This window comes from Pectinophora gossypiella, chromosome 8 (genome assembly GCF_024362695.1).
Source record: "Pectinophora gossypiella chromosome 8, ilPecGoss1.1, whole genome shotgun sequence".
Lineage (NCBI taxonomy): Eukaryota > Metazoa > Arthropoda > Insecta > Lepidoptera > Gelechiidae > Pectinophora > Pectinophora gossypiella.
In genome coordinates, this window is record NC_065411.1 from 8,366,722 (window position 1) to 8,382,132 (window position 15,411).

Here is a 15,411-nt window from a genome sequence, read left to right on the forward strand (position 1 = left end):
TGAACAACCTGCGTTAACGAACGTACACGGACTAACTTCACTTACTTAATAAATAATCCTCCCTTCCCTCCCTCTCTTCCGCTGACATCACCGTCCTTCCTCTTCAAAGACCTTCAATTCTTCCTCCCTACCCCTACCGTCCTCTTCCCTTGAGTTTGTCGCTAACTTCATGCAGATAAACTGAAAATATTTCTGAACGAATTTACCATTGTCAAGTTTGACGTTTATTTCGGTATGTTCCCGCCAAAAATATTTCTATATATCAAAACAACACGCGTAAAAAGTGGTTATTTATTTCTACATTTCTAAAGTCAGCTCTATTAATAAATATTCCTTGTGATAATAACTTCACTGTACACAAAAAACATCGTGATTTTATACTTAGTCTAGTAGATCAACATAATTTTATTTCATCTTGAGATCGAAGCTCGTGTGGGAATAATGAAGCTGAAAAGAGGAGCTTTGATCGTTATTGAAGGGGTGGATAGGACTGGCAAGTCTACACAAGCTAAATCACTTGGTAAGTAGAGTAATTCCATAAAAATAGGTACCGAGTATTTACCTGTACTCAGAATGACATTGTGACCTTTCGTCATAAATTTCGTAATAAAATATAGGTATAATATTAAATATCTCGTATACTTAAAGGTTGCCTGGAAGAGATTGCTGCTTAGCAATATGGCCGCCTATTGTACTCTTTCTATTTTACTTTTGTTTTGTATTACCTGTTAGTGCAATAAAGTAATTGTTATGCCTTTTATGACAGTTGAAAGCCTGAAGAAGAAACAAGTTAAAGCAGAATATACCAATTTTCCGGCACGATACACTGAGATCGGCAAAGTTATTAACAACTACTTGACATCAAAGGTAAGCCAAAGGTGACATACATTAAATGCTCTGTACTTTACCGACTACAAGTTACTTGATGAAGAACTTCCTCTGTTAGTGTAATATTGACTATCTATCTATGCATTATTATATTTTTTTTACTATTCAACTATAAACAGGATTAGTCTCTCTTCTTTGTCTCAACACATTTTATATTAAATTTTCAGACAGACTTATCAAATGAGACCATACACCTCTTATTCTCGGCCAATCGCTGGGAGACGGCTAAGAACATAATTCAGACACTGGAGCAAGGAACCAGCATCATTGTTGATAGATACTGCTATTCTGGAGTAGCGTTCTCTGCTGCTAAAGGCAAGTGTCTTATCTTTATTATTTATATTTGGTACAATATAGATAGATGTTCAGAAACTAATACAAATAAAGTACTAACGAGATGGACCCTTATGTGACCAAAGGCAATCCTTATCAATATAAATAAAATCATATCCTTTGGACTATCAAAAGTGGCTATAAATTGTCTTTCTTTATTGAAATACTTTTGGCTCTACCTATCCTATCACTACACAACTACTAGCTATTACTACTAGCATGGTGGACCTCTATACCCCCTCCAGTTGATTGAGGGGAGGCATGTTCCCAGCAGTGGGACATATATAGGCTGTTTATGTTATGTTATCCCATAACTATCACAAGCATGCTTACAATAAGTGGTACTATTACTACTAATGGATTAAAACCCTCTTCTTTAAGAAACTTCTTTGTTTTTCAGGTCTGGATATAGATTGGTGTAAGGCACCAGACAGGGGTTTGCCCAAACCTGACAAGGTATTCTTCTTGACCATGCCTTTGGAGAATGTAATGCAGAGAAATGGATTTGGTAATGAAAGGTGGGATTATCAGTAGTTTTCAGTGCAGATACGATTATGTTATATAGTTATAAAGTTGTTATGGATGTTATAAAGGATTATTAAAAATGTGTATGTAATATAAGTTTTAATTTTTTTGATAACAAGTATATCTTATCAGGCCTCTAAATCAAGCCTCATTAACTATGTTTATTTTCGGTGTTTAAAAGTTGTTCCATTATTGTCTGTAATCTCTCAGGCTGGTTTATCAGTGAAGCTGATATTATTATTGCTTTCAGATATGAGGTGCCAGAATTCCAAAATAGAGTATCAGAAATGTACACTCTATTGAAAGATGATTCTTGGGAAGTTTTAGATGCAAGCAGGTACTTAACTAATACTACTTAGGTACTTTGATTCTATAAAAATACAGGTACTCAAAATTCCCAAAGGTATTAAATGTATTTAATTTCATACCTTCAAGTTGGTTGATGCTATGTTATGCTTAGGGACAAGCTATATTTATGTATCACTTGGGAGTTCTTCTAGGTTTTCTTTTATCAACAGGATGGTTCAGGAACATGGAAGTACTGTACTAACACACTATCATAGACACGAAAGACAGAGTAAAAAAAATAGGAAACAAGAAAGTGGTTACATGTTCACCCACTTGTACTTCAAATTATAGAATGCATTTGAAGTAGAACATAATTCCATTCAATTTGGAGGGGTTAAAATGGCCACATTGAAACAATTCTCTTAAAAAAGCAATATTGCAATTTGACATTTGCACATATAAAAGTAAGTGCGCAATGCAAACAAATGTCAAATAGCAATATTGCTTTCTTAGAGCAATTGCTTATTGTAGTGTTCCTTATACTGCTTTTTTTTTACAGATCCATCAAAGACATTCATGAAGAGTTACTGCAGAAAACTTTTAGTATAATAAATACAGTTGGGGAAAAACCTATAGGCAAGGTTTGGTTGGATTAATGTATTATTTAATGTAGATAAATACCTAATAAGTAAGTGAACATTCATAATAGGTAGTAAATAAACTTCTGATAAAAAAAATTCTGATAATACGTCAGAAAACAAAAATATGCGACATTTTTTAATGCTTTTTAAGTTAGAGAGTAATTAATTATAGTATGTAATATGAATAGTGAATATTCAAAGTAGTGTTTTTGACAAGGATCATGTGTATTTTTTTTTGTAAGTTAATAAATAATGGACATTCAATTAATTATTATAAACAATTTATTATTTCTGGACTTTTTGTAACAAGAGTTTTGCTCCCTCTGAAGTCTGCTGTTTGAGGAACCCAGCGTGTGGTTTGATTTTCTTAGTTATCTTTTTAGATACATCTTCATTGTTGCTTTCAATTAGCTTGAGTAGGAAAAAACATCCTCTATTGGTAGGTAACCATTTTTTAATCTGTAACAAGTTATGTTAATAATTAGTTTTTAGCAGATAGATCCATTTATTTTATTTAATCATCATTGGTTTTTCATAGAAAATAATAGATTGACTTCATTCAAATTTTCATTAATGAAATTAAGGTTTTTTATTTTAAAGAATTTAAATAAGAAAGTTGTTTAAAACAGTCTATACAAATAAAATGTGTGCACCTCAGCTAGCAAGCAAGTAGTAACAGACTGAAGATCTAAGATTTGTTAGTATACTTACTGTTTCCTCATTCAAATGTCCACAGATAGCTTCACCTAGTGTACAATCACTTTTATCCTTATCTAAAGCGGCAAGTTTTTTCAGGCACATGTGTATGCCAGCATCTTCCACTGCCAGAATATCTTTGCCATTGACTGAAACCTGCCAAACAGCTTGGCAGATCTCTTTAGCTAGAGCTTGTAGAATGTCTTGAGAAGATTCTGGAAATATAGACAGTAGAACAGATAATTCAGTGAAAGAAATAAATAAAGGCCTCCTTTTGATGGAGAAGCAAAACCTTAATTCTATCACAATTTTTTTATAATATTGCATTGCTCAATAATATTAATAATAAAAAAATACTTACAAAGACTTGCAACATTTGGCTCTATTATTTGTTCTGTCTATAGAAATACCACAAAAAGTATATCTCTACTTTTCCTAGCAACTCTAAACTTAAAAAAAATCTGACATACCTATGGATAACACTGCAACTGCCAACAACATAAGGATTTTCGAGCTTAGCCAGAACTGTGGATTCTCCTGCATATCCTTGGTCAATACTGGTAATATTGCTTCTCTCAGTTCAGCAATACGGATATCTGCATCTTTCTTTGACGTCCCGCTTTTTGCGCCTTCCTCAAGGAATTTGATGAAGCTGGGGTGAAAGATAGTTGGATCCTTGGGTTTTACCAGCCAGTGCAATGTCTGGGGATTAAAAATATACAAAATGTCAAATAACTTAATAATTGTGATTTATCAGTATAAATATTTTCGGATCACTTACCATATTTCCCCAGTGGTCTTTAGCAATATCCTGCAAGTTATTAGCCAAGGTGGACACAATAGCCTTCTTGACTAGAACAGTATCATCAACAGAATCAAATATTGTGATCAACAGTCTGTAGCCAGTTTTGTGCTTACTCAGTGGCACTGCATGCTCCTTTACCACTTTGAGAATAGTCTGGAAGAAACAATTATAATCTAAAGATAAGCAAAATAGCAGAGAATATTGCAATAATATGGCGACATCATAATCACTATTGTGTTCAATATAGTTTAGTCCACATTTTTGTTAAGATTAACAATAATATTGCACAATGACTTAAGGTGTGTATAATTATGGAATGGTTCATAGAATTTAATAAATAATTTAAATACAGGGTGTTAGTGACATCGTAACGAAAACTTTGAGGGATGATTCAGACTGATTCTGAGTTGATATCGAGAGGAATTTTTCGTCGCAAAACTATGGAATTGAAATTAATTTAAAAAATCAATAAAATTTTCATGAATTTTCCGACCGAAAATCCCATTTGATATCATTTCAGAATCATGGTCTGAATCATCTCCCTCAATATTCGTTACGGTGCCACTAACACCCATACATACTTGTATGGCTACCTGTATGTACATGTACGGGGTGTAAGTGACATCGTAACGAATACTGAGGGGGATCATTCAGTTCATTATTCTGAGTTAAGTGGATCAAGTGGATTTTTCGATCACAAAAGTATAAATTTGAAAATAATTTAAAAAAACTAAAAAGTAACATGAATTTTCAACGGAAAATTCCACCTGATATTGGCCCCGATTCCTGGAGACACCGTCTAATTTTATTTTAAGTTATATCTGTCATTTTCATATCCGTCGAAAAGGAAAGAGACGGATGATTCACAGCTCTTAATTTTAGGAAGAATGAGTAAATTAATGTGTCTGGTTATTGACTGATGTAAAATTTTTAGACGGTTGGTTTAGATTTGTGCTTAAAATTGACGTGTGTTCCATAAATTTTATGCTTGTCGATTACCCGTCCCTTTCCTTTTCGGCGGATAAGAAAATGACAGATATAACTTAAAATAAAATTAGATGGTATTTACAGGAATTAGCACCATTAACTCAGAATCGTGGTCTGAATCATCCCATCATATTACTTACTTACTTACTATTACTTACTTATCCCCCTCAGTATTCGTTACGATGTCACTAACACCCTGTATATAATGAACATTATCTACCTATTATATTGTTTTATTGAATAATTAAATGCACATTCAAACATTGTACCTTCTTGTCTTTGTTGGTGCCAAGCCAGACACACATGCAAGCAGTGTTGACTCCTGGTAATGAGTTGCTGAGTGGTACAATCAGCGGGCTGAGGGTAGAGACTAACTCCACACGGTCTTCAGGACTGCACTCCCGTATGTAGTCATAGAGCACTGAGTGCAGAAGCCTATGAAAAGAAGGCAAATATTATTAGATAAGGTAAAAAGCAATTACTTTATTAAAACATTTATGGAATTTCCTATGTATTATAAAGTGGTTGTATCTTCTAACAATATTTGACACTTTAAAAAGTTAGCTTCAGTTTCACTTGGGTTATCTTTGGAGAAACCTAAAAAGCCAATGTGAGGTTTTAAAATTATATTAATTCCTGTAACAAAAACTATACATACTCTCCATCATGTAGGTTCTTATCCAAAATCCTTTGGACATTAGCTTTGCAGGATTGCAATATGGCTGCTTTCATCTCAGGGCTGCCTTTATATGCGTCACTCAATGTTTTTACTTTGTCATCTTTGGTCTAGAAAAAAATGTATTGTTATGATAAAATTGTACATCTGTGTAGAAAGGAAATTGTATGATGAGTCATAATGTACCTATATACTACTCACATTTTTATAAATTTCACCATAGAACTCTTGCTGCATGTGTATCTTTTCCTTCTTTGTTGCAAACTCCCCATAAGCAAAATCCAGCACTGGGGCACTGATGGTATGGGCAGCCAGAGACACAATGTGGCCATAGAACTTTTTTATAACCTCATGTCGAATAAAATCTGTCCCATATTTCAAGATGCGCTTCACAGCATGTTGGGCATATTTTGACTGAACCATTTGGACCATAATATCCAGTAATTCCTCAGATATTTCATTTTTGACATCCTCTGGGCCATGTTTTAAGAGTACTTGTATAACTCTGCTGAGATCATGTGTCAGAGCAATTGATTTATATTGGCCCTTGAGTAACTTGTGCAACTCTTTGCAAGAGGCCAATTTAAATTCTGGTTTTACTACTTTTCTGAAATGTAAACAAATTAGGTAAGTTTATTAATTTATAAACAAAGTAGAAAGAAAAAGGCCTGTCTAAATCAAAGCATATCATTTCAATATGATTAATAATTTCATGCATACCTTTGAATTTGTGCAGATAGTAGTTTAGCCTTGTGAGATATCTCAAACACTTCAGCAGTAGCTTTTGCTTTGCGCCGTACAATTCTCAATTGCTTTTTTTCTTTTTTCATTTCAGACCATTTTGGCTTTTCTTCTGTACCATTTTCTCCTTTAGTAAATTTGTTGTCTTTAGAAAAATTTGGCTTCCCTTTAAAATTTCCAGGTTTGTTGAACTTTTTTACGCCTTTAGACCCATCTTTATTGAAGTTTTTCCTAGATTTTCCTTCAAACTTTTTGCCAGTGCCATTGACGCCTGTAGTTTCCCCTTTTTGGAAATCTTTTCCAGGCTTCTTCCCTTCAAACTTTTTAGTTACTGCTGTTCTTTCTGCGTCTTTTTCAGGTTTAGCAAATTCGACCTTCTTTTTCTTAGCTTCGGTTAAACCATTATCATCACTTTTCCTTTTTACTTTCTGCATTTTAATGATTATCTTCTACAAAGTATGTTTTAGGTTATATTTCCTCAAGAGTTCAAGTTACCTTACCATTAGAAACAAAATTCGTCTCACTGAAAAATGATAAAAAAATCAAGAGATAAGATAAAAGTACTAGAATTCCGTACGTAGAAACTTTTTATTAATATTGTAAATGAAAATATGGAAAATATACCCACGTGTGTTTATGAGCTCTTGATTCTACTTTCCACAAAAGTTCCAAACGTTTTTGACAGTTGATAATGACAGTTGCGTGATCGTTCGTTCAGAAAGTTGCGTGATCGTTCAGAAAGTTGCGTGATCGTTCAGAAAGTTGCGTGATCGTTCAGAAAGTTGCGTGATCGTTCAGAAAGTTGCGTGATCGTTCAGAAAGTTGCGTGATCGTTCAGAAAGTTGCGTGATCGTTCAGAAAGTTGCGTAATCGTTCGTTTCGTGACTTAAATCTTGACTTTGCTTTATATAAATGTTTATATACGTCTCCCGTCCTTCTCGACATAAATGTGTTCGCCGCAGTACTCGATTTTAATCGATCAGAGAGGCCGTCAAATGATAATAATAATAATATCTTTATTTCGTACCATTATAGTATTTTATGCAACAGTTGTATAAGAAGGGTCAAAAAATGCGAGTGGCGTGAGTTGCGATGTGAGCCTTGGCGAACATCGCAATAAGAGACGCCACGAGCATTTTTTGACCTAGTTATACAACGTTGCATACAATACTTTTTCTACGACGACGTAATTTTAAATGAAACAAAAATTTTCCAATTTATTTTCCAACGCGCGGGAAAATGGCGGCAAATGTATACTTTTTTTTTATAGTATATCTATGGCACCAAACAAAGTAAAGGTGCCAGTTTCCAGGTCAAAAAAAAAAAAAAAACAACAACAATGCTTTTTTGGCGACATTATAGTACAGTTACACTTTGTAAACAATGCTTTTATAGGCCATAGAGCATACACTTTTTCAAAGAGTTTAATTATGTATGTACTTATATTAGACTTTTTGGTTATTTAAATGCCAGATTAAAGTAGAGGAGTAGAAAAAAGCCTTAAATATATGACAATATTTGTTTACATTTATAAATGTGTAGTTACAGGCTGTGACATAATTGATATGAGTCGGCTGTTATCCCTAAAAGTTTTTAAAACTGAGCTAATGGATCACTATTGGTTGTAGAACTATTTGTATAATAACACTAACTAAGGGTGTCGACGTATGCATCTGGGAGAACATCATCATGATGATAGTACATCAGATATCCGCCATCTGATATATTATGTAGTTTTCTCCTATCCGTCATACTCGGACCGGAAAAGAATCTGATGTATGTAGGTGAAACCTTATTTGTCATTAAATGTGGCTGAATGTGTTAAAGCTTTTACCATATGTTTTTCGTTCAAAAAGGACATGGCTTTGCATGTTTATTTGGTTTGGATTTTTGTATTCAAATTGATTTAATTTTGAACTTATAATCATTTTCTAGATAAAACAGTGTTATATCTCTATCATAAATATAAATAAATAAATAAATGACACTTATGTGACGATAATTAACTACTTTCGTAATAATGGTTGACATAAACAAGTACTTGGAAACTCAACTCGCGCTAGCAAAACAGAAATCTGAACACAATATTAAAAAAGACAATGTCTCCACGAAGAGTAAGGCTGCCGCCGACCTTATAGCTCAGAAAAAGCCCAATGAAGCTTGTAACAATAATGTACCCCAGAGGTCTCGAAAAACTAGCTCATCGGCTGACAAGGAATCAGACGAAGAGTACTTGCCTTCATGTGATGAAGAGGATGAAGAAATACATCTACCCTGCCTTCCGTCCTCTTCACGCTCTAAACAGAATGTAAAAAAGATAATTGACGATGGAGATGTTACACTTTATAATGAAAGAGTTCACAATTGGAGGACAGACCTAGCAGCGGCACGCGCAGGAACATTTGAAGGTGGCCCTTGCACAGCCGATGTACAATATGTTCTCGAAGGGCATAAAAATCCTGAGGAAACACATGAACTACAAAATGGCTTGCATGTTCCCAACTTTATTTGGAAGCAGTTGTACAAATATCAAAGGATAGGGATAAAGTGGCTGTGGGAACTTCATCAGGTGCAGTCTGGAGGTTTGCTTGGTGATGAAATGGGTTTAGGTAAAACTGTCCAGGTGATTGCCTTTCTTGCTGGACTTTCTAAAACTGACAGTGGAACTTGGGGTGGCCTTGGCCCATCAATTATTGTAGCTCCAGCAACTGTCATTTATCAGTGGGTGTCCCATTTTCATTATTGGTGTCCGCATCTCAGAGTGGCTGTACTACACCATTCAGGATCACATGTTGGAAACCATAATAAACTTATTAGAGAACTTCATGACTCTCATGGAATCTTGCTCATTACCTATGCTGGCATAGTAAGGTATTCTGCAGATCTGATGGCACGAAAATGGCACTACTTGATATTAGATGAAGGCCATAAAATTAGAAATCCTGAAACACAGGTTAGTAAATTTGTGAAGAAATTTCAAACTCCTCATAAATTGTTGATAACAGGATCCCCTATGCAAAACAGCTTGCAGGAACTTTGGTCATTGTTTGATTTCATGAGACCAGGTCTACTGGGAACTTATAATGCATTCATGGAACATTTTGCACAACCAATCACTCAAGGAGGTTATGCAAATGCTACTGAACTACAAGAAGCAACTGCACTAGAAATAGCCAAGGCTCTTAAAAACATAATTACTCCATATATGTTGAGAAGGACAAAAGCTGAAGTTCAAGAGCACATAAAACTGCCTGAAAAAAATGAACAAGTCTTATTTTGTGCTTTGACTCAAGAGCAAAGAGACTTGTATATGGGGTATCTCATGAGTGCTACTGTCAGAAGTATTCTTGATAAAGAAAGTAGATTTGGAGATCCTATCAGAGCCAGAGTATTAGTGGCCTTATCAACATTAAGAAAAATATGTAATCACCCAGACCTGTATCTCTATGAAGCTCAGGAAGAACTTGAACAAATAGATGAGGAAAAATTTGGCCATTGGAAAAGATGTGGAAAAATGACTGTTGTTAATTCTTTGCTGAAAATTTGGCAGAAACAAGGCCACAGAGCCTTAATATTTTCTCAATCCAGGGCTATGCTTTGCTTACTGGAGCAGTACTTACAAAATCAAGATTTTAAGTACCTTAAAATGGATGGGACTGTCAGTGTCAGTCAAAGACAAAATCTGATAAAAACTTTTAATGAAAATCCAGAATATTTAGTTTTTCTTGCCACCACAAGGGTAGGTGGTTTGGGGGTGAACTTGACTGGTGCTGACAGAGTCATTATTTATGATCCTGACTGGAATCCGGCAACTGATAACCAAGCAAAAGAAAGAGCCTGGAGGATAGGGCAACAGAGAAATGTCACTGTGTATAGATTGCTTTCAGCAGGTACAATTGAAGAGAAAATATATCAAAGACAAATATTCAAACATTTTTTAAGTAACAAAATTTTAATAGATCCGAATCAAAAGAATGTTTTGACTACAAGCACTCTACATGGTTTGTTTACACTAGAAGAGCCAAATTGTGAAGGAGATACTGAAACAGCATCACTTTTTAAACATACCAAAGTAAATATGAGTAATAAATCAAGAGAAAAGGATGACAAAATGCAGTCATGTAGTGGAGCAACGCAAGCAAAGAAAAAAATTGATGCAATGAAAAAACTAGCTAAAGAAATAAGTAAAAGAATATCAAAGGAGGCTGCAAAGGCAAAAATACAACAAGAACCACAGGAAGACCCCAGGGAAAAATATAAGAAAAAACGAGAAGAATTATTGAATCCCCCTAAAGTGGAAAAACCAGAGATTAATACAATAGATGACACAGTAACTAATGTCCCTTTTGAAAGTATCTTATCTGAATTGGATATAATTAACTTGCATGCAAAAAAAGATTATGAAGAAAATCTAATTAAAGAAGTTTTAAAAAACAAGGAAAAAGAAATAGAAGAGGGTGAAATAACTGGTACTGAAAATAATGAATGTGAGAAACCAACATCCTCATCATTAGATGCTAATGATGAGACACACAAAGATAACCCAAAGGACCCACCTCAAAAGACGGGTGGTATGGTTGGTGACTGCAACAAAAACGATAAACACAAAAAAAAACTCAAAAGAAAACATTCAGATATTGAAATAGAAAATGTAGTAGCTATCAAAAAAGTAAAAAAGAAGAAGAGTAAACGGGATAAAGATAATACTACTGATGATGACTATGTGTTAAGCAAATTGTTTGCAAAAGCTTCTGTTAAAAATGCATTGCACCATGACGTTGTTGTAGGCTTAGCAGAAAAGGAAAAGAGGTACAGGCTGAAAGAAGAAGCTACAAGAAAAGCTAAAAAAGCTATAAAAGCCATAAAATTTTCTTCTAAGTAATCACTGCGTTTATTGTAAAGCTAATATAAGAATATTATTATCATTTAATGTTATTTATTTTTATATCACAAAGATGTAACTGAATAAAATATGATTATAAAATACAATATGAAATTATTTACTTCATTAAAATAAACGTACCTATAATAACAAGACGTCGTCAAAGAGTTTATAGTGTCTAAATCACAGGTCTAAATACACAAAAAAATAATTAAGAACTATAACTGAAGTTAAATAATTTAAAACCTTCAGGCTATCCATACTGAAAAAGTTGAGGAATTTTCGTGAGCTATACAGCAGCCATGCCATGGTAAAATTTTGCAACAGCAAGTTAATCGGAAATAGCACAGTAAGTCGGTCGAATATAGAACCTCCTCCCTTTTTGATGTCGGTAAAAAAAAGATTGCACCTTTTTTTTGCTCTGGCTGGAGCAAGAATAAATTTAGTTGGCAACACTTGCTAATAAGTGTCAAAAAGCTTCAGTGCTTCACTATTAAAATTATTTGTGAATTTATATAAAAACCTAGCGTACATAGTGAATATTTACGTAATTACCTCGAAAATAATACTTGGGGCTTCCAACTAACATGATATTTTTGAAATAAATGGATTAGTAGCCGTGAGTGGAAAGGTTACGGAAAAGGGGTTTCATCCCGAGATTTTGAGGAATTTCGTTTCGGGATACTATAGTTTCGTTTTGTTGTACGCTGCGATCGAGTATTGCTGTCGTGATGTCTGGACGGAAGAAACTCAACTTGAAGTTGATTAAGCCGCCAGAAGAAGAAGTGGCGGTGTATGTATTGTTGACTGCATTAGTAGCATTAACACTGCATGCCTATAGTCTTATTATTTACTTTATATAGAAATTAGTTAATTACGGTGGAAGTTTACATAATAAATACTCACGGCACAGATTTATTCAATTATGGGTTAGCTAACCTTGACAAAACATTTGTTTTTTATAACTTACCAACTCCCATTTAATTTTTACAGGACACCTCCAAGAAACTTAGATAAGCAGACCACTATAACAGTTGATGACAAAACATTCACAGTACATGCTGATGATTTGGTGAAGATATGTGACCTTGGCAGAGGAGCTTATGGCATTGTTGAGAAAATGCACCATAAGCCTAGCAACACCACTATGGCGGTGAAGGTGAGATTATAAATCAAAGTATTCTAATTTGTGTGCGTCAAGCTAGCGGCCTCAAAAAAAAATGGGCACGAAAAAATAATTTGACCATACCAAAAAATAGTACTCTTATTGAAAAAAATAGTACCTGTTGTAAAAAAATTAGTACCATCACGGTTCTGGATTTATAGCCATGTTTTATTGCACTTGCTAGCTTGACGGTGAGCGAAATTTGGCGAGAGTTAACGACAAGGTCTTTCGCTTTGATTTAAATGCCAAAAAATAGTATCGAAATAGTACTCACCCCCTGCAAAATACCGAAAGTAGTACTTCAACGGTTCCAAAGTTATAAAGGTAGTTCTTTGATCCCGCTAGCTTGACGTTTTGAAAATACCTATTATCTGGGGAATGCTTGCATACTTCAGTTTGTAACTAATGTCAATAAACTCGTATGAAATAGTACTCCCTACCATCATAATTTGGACCTGATTCTCTTTGTAGAAATATGTCAAAAAGTCATTATAACCTATGTCATACATTTATCAAGACGAGTACAGTCGCGAACAAAATTATTACACATGGTCAAGAATGTTGTCAGATTTCAGTATTTTTCCCCATTTTTGGGTAAAAATTGGTGAAGTGCCAGGGTTGTTAGATGAAAGTAATATCATTGTTGAAACTCTTTGAGTTATTCTACAAATACTACAAATTGTTTATTAACAAACACTTCGATCCGTAACAAATTCAACATGAAGGTATAAATTATAAAATAAAACAGCAGATTAAAAATGTATTATGATGTATTAAAATCACAGATTGTTTTCGATAAGAACTAGACCCATGCAGCCATTTTCTATTAAAATTAGTGCATATGGGTGTATGCAATAGGAATTTTTTGTAATAGCAGCACTGAAGTGCAAAGAAATGGTAGGGTAGACCTCCAAAATGGCAATACTTACGAATAAATTGTGAGGTTATGTAATTGTCTACGTGACTGTATCAACAACAAATGTATGGCATAGGTTATGATGATTGTTTAACATTTCTACAAAGAGAATCGGATCAAAATTATGATGGTAGGGAGTACTATTTCATACGAGTTTATTGACATTAGTTACATACTGAAGTATGCAAGCGTTCCCCAGATAATAGGTATTTTCAAAACGTCAAGCTAGCGGGATCAAAGAACTGCCTTTATAACTTTGGAACCGTTGAAGTACTACTTTCGGTATTTTGCAGGGGGTGAGTACTATTTCGATACTATTTTTTGGCGTTTAAATCAAAGCGAAAGACCTTGTCGTTAACTCTCGCCAAATTTCGCTCACCGTCAAGCTAGCAAGTGCAATAAAACATGGCTATAAATCCAGAACCGTGATGGTACTAATTTTTTTACAACAGGTACTATTTTTTTCAATAAGAGTACTATTTTTTGGTATGGTCAAATTATTTTTTCGTGCCCATTTTTTTTTTGAGGCCGCTAGCTTGACGCACACTCTAATTTCATATTTTTTATAATATATTAATATTTGCAATTAATAACTATTTGTTTACAGAGAATCACTGCATCATTCAACACCCAATCTTTGGAATTGAAACGTCTACTCATGGATTTGGATGTATCTATGAGAGCCAGTGCCTGTCCATACACAGTCCACTTCTATGGTGCCATGTTCAGAGAGGGAGATGTGTGGATTTGCATGGAAGTTATGGACATGAGCCTTGACAAATTCTATACTAAGATTTACAAGAACAACAGGACAATTCCCGAGAACATTCTTGGCAAGATTGCATTTTCTGTAGTTAGTGCTCTCCACTACCTTTACTCTCAGCTCAGAGTAATACATAGAGATGTGAAACCTTCAAACATTTTGATCAACAGAAAAGGTGAAGTAAAAATGTGTGACTTTGGCATTTCTGGCTACCTAGTTGACTCAGTAGCAAAGACAATAGATGCAGGCTGTAAACCCTACATGGCACCAGAGAGGATTGATCCTAGTGGTAATCCAGGACAGTATGACATCCGTAGTGATGTATGGTCACTTGGTATCTCCATGATTGAGCTTGCTACTGGAAAGTTCCCCTACAACACCTGGGGTACACCTTTTGAACAGTTAAAACAAGTGGTCAAAGATGACCCGCCTAGACTTCCAAGTGGACAGTTCTCACCAGAATTTGAAGACTTGATAACAAAATGTCTACTGAAAGACTACAAGCAGAGGCCGAACTATGATGTGCTTCTAGCTCACCCATTCTGTCAAGAGCATAGTCAAAAGGACACTGATGTGGCTTCCTTCGTACAAGAAATCTTAGACTTACCTGATGACTCCTAGTGATGGGATGATTATATACGTACCTCTAAGTACAAGTGTCTAGTAACTAACAATAATGTAGATTGTTAAGGAGAGAACACAGTTAAAAATGTTGTTATTAACAAATTAATTTACATAATGTATCTTAGTTTTGAGGGTTAGCTGTCTATGTAAATAGAGGAGTTATCTGGATTGTTCCACACCACTGGATAAAGTTCGGAATCTTCCTTAACAGATAAGAAAACTATTGAGTTGTTTTAACCATATAATTATGTAATCAAAGTTAATGTAGTTAGTAATGGCTGACCTCAGAGAGCTGCCTTGGACTAAGGAATTGGCAATATTGGTGTAAATCATTTCTACAATGATGGCTGTCGAAAATGTACATCACAAAATAATTAGTCTAATAAAAATATTGTTTCTATTTTTTTGCGTCTTTTATTTCTAGTTTTTTAATTTCCTTTTATCTTTCTTTCGTTATGGATGAGACAAAAACAGTAAACAA

General features: G+C 34.5%; 4 protein-coding genes across 4 annotated transcripts; 3 read left to right on the forward strand and 1 right to left on the reverse strand.

Moving 5' to 3' along the window:
- Window positions 1-126: 126 nt before the first annotated feature.
- LOC126368749 (thymidylate kinase) lies at window positions 127-2,943 on the forward strand. The gene is made up of 6 exons (XM_050012893.1): window positions 127-520; window positions 767-867; window positions 1,056-1,203; window positions 1,622-1,739; window positions 1,997-2,083; window positions 2,594-2,943. Exons 1-6 carry the CDS (start codon window positions 442-444, stop codon window positions 2,688-2,690), a joined length of 630 nt encoding a protein of 209 aa, XP_049868850.1. The 5' UTR covers window positions 127-441; the 3' UTR covers window positions 2,691-2,943.
- On the reverse strand, window positions 2,940-7,326 carry LOC126368704 (protein penguin). Its single transcript, XM_050012825.1, has 9 exons — window positions 7,209-7,326; window positions 6,560-7,103; window positions 6,041-6,446; window positions 5,822-5,949; window positions 5,433-5,598; window positions 4,153-4,329; window positions 3,842-4,073; window positions 3,387-3,586; window positions 2,940-3,134 (listed from the first exon to the last, which is right to left on the reverse strand). The coding sequence occupies exons 2-9, from the start codon at window positions 7,012-7,014 to the stop codon at window positions 2,961-2,963; spliced, it is 1,938 nt and encodes a 645-aa protein (XP_049868782.1). The 5' UTR covers window positions 7,015-7,103; window positions 7,209-7,326; the 3' UTR covers window positions 2,940-2,960.
- Window positions 7,327-8,436: 1,110 nt separating this feature from the next.
- Window positions 8,437-11,549, forward strand: LOC126368696 (DNA excision repair protein ERCC-6-like). The gene has a single exon (XM_050012810.1). It carries the CDS (start codon window positions 8,601-8,603, stop codon window positions 11,460-11,462), a length of 2,862 nt encoding a protein of 953 aa, XP_049868767.1. The 5' UTR covers window positions 8,437-8,600; the 3' UTR covers window positions 11,463-11,549.
- Window positions 11,550-11,898: 349 nt separating this feature from the next.
- LOC126368736 (dual specificity mitogen-activated protein kinase kinase 6) lies at window positions 11,899-15,334 on the forward strand. The gene is made up of 3 exons (XM_050012874.1): window positions 11,899-12,255; window positions 12,456-12,621; window positions 14,151-15,334. Exons 1-3 carry the CDS (start codon window positions 12,194-12,196, stop codon window positions 14,925-14,927), a joined length of 1,005 nt encoding a protein of 334 aa, XP_049868831.1. The 5' UTR covers window positions 11,899-12,193; the 3' UTR covers window positions 14,928-15,334.
- Window positions 15,335-15,411: the final 77 nt, after the last annotated feature.

Excerpts from the sequence above, each read along its gene's own strand:
- LOC126368736 (XM_050012874.1), top strand. The coding sequence starts at position 12,194 with ATGTCTGGACGGAAGAAACTCAACTTGAAGTTGATTAAGCCGCCAGAA. Across the intron at positions 12,256-12,455 it reads CCAGAAGAAGAAGTGGCGGT|GACACCTCCAAGAAACTTAG; the intron begins GTATGTATTGTT and ends TAATTTTTACAG. Across the intron at positions 12,622-14,150 it reads ACACCACTATGGCGGTGAAG|AGAATCACTGCATCATTCAA; the intron begins GTGAGATTATAA and ends ATTTGTTTACAG.
- LOC126368749 (XM_050012893.1), top strand. The coding sequence starts at position 442 with ATGAAGCTGAAAAGAGGAGCTTTGATCGTTATTGAAGGGGTGGATAGG. Across the intron at positions 521-766 it reads TACACAAGCTAAATCACTTG|TTGAAAGCCTGAAGAAGAAA; the intron begins GTAAGTAGAGTA and ends CTTTTATGACAG. Across the intron at positions 868-1,055 it reads ACAACTACTTGACATCAAAG|ACAGACTTATCAAATGAGAC; the intron begins GTAAGCCAAAGG and ends TTAAATTTTCAG.
- LOC126368704 (XM_050012825.1), bottom strand. The coding sequence starts at position 7,014 with ATGCAGAAAGTAAAAAGGAAAAGTGATGATAATGGTTTAACCGAAGCT. Across the intron at positions 4,074-4,152 it reads AAGACCACTGGGGAAATATG|ACATTGCACTGGCTGGTAAA; the intron begins GTAAGTGATCCG and ends TTTAATCCCCAG. Across the intron at positions 3,587-3,841 it reads AGTTGCAGTGTTATCCATAG|AATCTTCTCAAGACATTCTA; the intron begins GTATGTCAGATT and ends CTATATTTCCAG.
- LOC126368696 (XM_050012810.1), top strand. The coding sequence starts at position 8,601 with ATGGTTGACATAAACAAGTACTTGGAAACTCAACTCGCGCTAGCAAAA.